The following is a 2,107-nucleotide window of genomic DNA, read 5'->3' on the forward strand; positions in this document are numbered from 1 at the left end:
CATGTAAATTAGCTGAGTATTTCTAGGCTTTTGTAATACTACATTTAAAAGATCCTATCTATCATATTTCAATTATCCTGATAGTCAAAGGTAACAGTAAGAGAAATTATTTATGAAATAAATGACATGTAGTTTTCACAATCTTTTTGGCCTTTGGTTCACTCATGTGGAACTTACTAAGATAAACTAATGACATACTGAAAAAAATTTCTAAACACACAAAGTTAATTCCTTTGCTTTAAATGTGTTCAAGTGAAAGCAGGATACCTTACTTGAAATTTACTCTAGAGAGAATTACAAATCAGAGTCTACAGGCCATTCTTCATTTATGGATACTCACTGTTTGACCAGTTGCAATTGTATAAATATCTTTCTCCTTATCAAATCAGAGTGTAGACTGAAATGTGAGTATTTCATAATCAGCAATGTCAGAATTGAGTTCTCGTGAAAAGTAAGAACCAGGCTGATGATTTGAGGGAAGCTATTAGTTTGAGGGCAGAAATACAGAAAAAAGTAAGGACATCAGGTGCATTGTAATAGAGTGCTTGGTCAAATGAGGATACACACCATTTTATTTAATATCTGTACAGATTATGGAATTAAAAAAAAACCTCAGTTCATCTCTTGCTTTCTGAGGTAGTTGTGATATGCCATAGCTTTCTCATGGCATTTTTCACTTCTGCATTCCTCAGTGTGTAGATGAATGGGTTGAGAAATGGTGTCCCAATAGTATAAAATACAGCCACCATCTTGTCCATGGGGAAAGTGGTTGGGGGGCGTGTGTATATGAATATACATGGACCAAAGAATAAGACTACTATGATGATGTGAGAAGTGCAAGTAGAGAGAGCTTTTTTCCTCCCTTCTGCACTGTGATTTCTCAGGGAATGCAAGATGACAATGTATGAGATCATTAGAATCACAAAACTACTTGAGCAAAGGGCTCCACTGTTAGACACCATCAGTAGGTTGATCATGTATTTGTCCATGCAAGCAAGTTTCAGCAAGGGTTGCAAATCACAGCAGTAATGATCAATTAAATTGGGTCCACAGAAAGGCATTCTCAAGGCCAAGATAATCTGGGTGATAGAATGGATAAAAGCCCCTATCCATGCAAGTATAATCAGGATGGTGCAGACCTGCTGTTTCATGATGGATGGGTAATGTAAGGGCTTACAGATTGCCACATAGCGATCAGCAGCCATGAGGATGAGCACAAAGATCTCCATGCCACCAAATAAATGTAGGGCAAAGACTTGAATCAAGCACTCATTGTAAGTTATGACTTTTTTTGTGGAGAGTGAATCCACAAGTAGTCTGGGGGCTGTTGTAGTTGAGAAACAGGAATCAGCAAGGGACAAATAAAATAGGAAATAATACATGGGGCTCTGAAGTGTCCGACTGAACTTGATGGTCACAATAATAAGCAAATTCCCTATCATGGTCCCCACATAGAAAATGAAGAAGATTACAAATACCATCTTCTTTTTCGTAGGATCTTGGGTCAATCCTAACAGTATGAATTCAGTTATGCTGATATTTTGCCACATTTTTTCAGGCAAAGTGGAGAAAGCACTGGTTAAAAATAATCTGCAAAGAAAAAAATATTATAAAATGAATAATCCTTTTGGGGGTCAATTCCATGTGCTTAATAATGGTGTGCCATTTATCAGTGGGTAATTCCTTACCTTCTGTGTTGTTTTCTTCCGAATAAAGGGCAAGTCATAAAATTCCTTCACAATCTATTCACCTAATTGCTAATGGAAGTAGTGAAATATATCAATAATGAAACAGTACTTGATTCCTCAGGCACACTAAACATTAATTTTGGGGATTTGGTAATAGGTTATCTTTCTGAGCAGTGAATCTATCCGCATATTTTCTTAAGGCACAAGAAGAGACTGAGACTAAAATAAAGGGTAAATAGAAAAAATTTGGCATAAATCAAAATATTCTTTTACATTCCATGTTATTTTAAGCACCAGGGATTTAGAAAATAAGCTAAAGAATTTCCAAGTCATAGCTGAAACTTTTCAAGATTTCCTGAAATCTATATTTCTTAAGTATTGCATACTGGGACTTGAGTAAAAGAAATTAGAAACAGGAA

General features: G+C 35.8%; 1 protein-coding gene across 1 annotated transcript; it reads right to left on the reverse strand.

The window, feature by feature from the left end:
- Nucleotides 1-617: 617 nt before the first annotated feature.
- On the reverse strand, nucleotides 618-1,550 carry LOC116600105 (olfactory receptor 4C11-like). Its single transcript, XM_032360183.1, has one exon. The coding sequence runs from the start codon at nucleotides 1,548-1,550 to the stop codon at nucleotides 618-620; it is 933 nt and encodes a 310-aa protein (XP_032216074.1).
- Between the last annotated feature and the right edge of the window lie 557 nt (nucleotides 1,551-2,107).

Source organism: Mustela erminea, chromosome 9 (genome assembly GCF_009829155.1).
Source record: "Mustela erminea isolate mMusErm1 chromosome 9, mMusErm1.Pri, whole genome shotgun sequence".
In the NCBI taxonomy this organism is placed as follows: Eukaryota; Metazoa; Chordata; class Mammalia; order Carnivora; family Mustelidae; genus Mustela; species Mustela erminea.